This window comes from Lontra canadensis, unplaced genomic scaffold (assembly GCF_010015895.1).
Source record: "Lontra canadensis isolate GAN:19392208 unplaced genomic scaffold, GSC_riverotter_1.0 scaffold12, whole genome shotgun sequence".
NCBI classification, from domain to species: Eukaryota; Metazoa; Chordata; class Mammalia; order Carnivora; family Mustelidae; genus Lontra; species Lontra canadensis.
The window spans coordinates 7945210-7946751 of NW_022631006.1; the positions used below are offsets into that span (position 1 = coordinate 7945210).

At 44.6% G+C, this 1542-nt stretch overlaps 1 gene segment (V, D, J or C); it reads right to left on the bottom strand.

Moving 5' to 3' along the window:
* Window positions 1-750: 750 nt before the first annotated feature.
* On the bottom strand, window positions 751-1288 carry LOC116867381. The segment is given in 2 exon segments: window positions 751-1085; window positions 1207-1288. Coding segments are annotated over 2 exon segments (381 nt in total).
* Between the last annotated feature and the right edge of the window lie 254 nt (window positions 1289-1542).

Genomic DNA, 1542 nt, shown 5'->3' on the forward strand with positions numbered 1-1542 from the left:
GTGTCACGTATCTACTTTTATCATTAGGAAACCTCAGTGCAAGAGCATTTTTTCCCACCATATTTCCTGGGCACTGAAAGCTATCTCCCTTGAGTTCTTATTGTCAGAAAGTCAACTGATCTATTTAACTGGTCAGGACACAAGCCACATCCTCCATTCTATTTCTGCCCCCAAGCCTTCATGTCAAGTATCATCCTGAGTCTATCACCTGATTTACTAGAAAAAAAAGCAGGGCAGAGGTCCTTGGCCTCTTTTTTCCTTGGTCAGGTACATGTGTTTCTCTTCCTTTCTTCCCTTCCCTTCTTTCTCTACTAAAACTTGAGTAGGGTTTGGGGCTGATGGTCTCCATCACCTCCACTGCCATTCTCTGTCAGGAAGACATTAGGCATCACCACCCTCTCAGGCACACCATGTGTCTCTAAAAGTGTCATAGACACAGAAACACCTACCAGGGTGCCATGAACAACTTGTGGGGCTGGACGTTCACTGCAAGGATGGCCACAAGACCACTTCATTGTTTTGTGACTCTACCTTGAAATTACTTACACTCTGGCTGAGGAACTCTTGGCATCAAACTGTTTTCAGTGTCACTAAGGAACACCTGGGGTTGGGGAATGTTATTCTGGCTCCTATGCTCTTGTTCTCTACATGATTTTCTATCAACCCGACACTGAGGGACAAACAACCACAGACTGTGCTGGAACCAGAAGAATCAGGCAGAGACTCTCAGCTTCCAGGCCCCTGTTCTGCTCAGAGTTTGCGCTCAGCAAACCCTGCAGTCCCCATCCCTGTGTCATTCATGGCACAGTAGTACACAGCTGAATCTGAGGCTTGCACTGAGCATTTCTCCAAGTGGAAGGATTTGGATGTGCCATCGTAGATGGCTTCAAATCCTTTGTTGCTTCCTTTCTCCTTGTCCTTCGAGGCTTTCAGGAGGATCTCTAGACCTTCTCCTGGATACTGGACATACCAGAAAAGGGCAGGGTACCCTGATGCTGAATAAGTACAACTCATAGTCAGGAAAGCATTTTCTGAGAGGGTCACTTGGTCTTCCGTCTGAGTCACTGAGTCTCCACAAGTTTGTCCTGAGGAAAAAGAAAAGAGACCTGTGTCAACTTGGGCATGAAGCTCTTGGATAAATTATAGTTAAACTTTTAACTGATAGAAAAGAAAAAGAATCCAAATTTTAAGAAGGATTTTACTTACCAAGGATTAAGAGTACCACAGTCACACAGCCCGGAAAACACTTCATCTCTGGCGTGTCACCTAAATAATGCTTTTCATTCTTACCATGAATAAGTTTGGAGTGACAGAGAAATGATCAGTGGAAGCCCACATTTCACACAGGAAATGTGATTACGGTAGGAAGCTGCACTCCCTGGTGGACAGGGGCTGAAATGGGTGCTTGTTGGCCCGAATCCTTAAACACTGAAAAACAAGAACAGACTATTCATGCAATTACTACTCCAGACCTCTTTTCAAAATCTAGTCCCTTGAGAGCATCATTAAATTAAGTAGCTGAACTAATGAGTATCTCTTGGG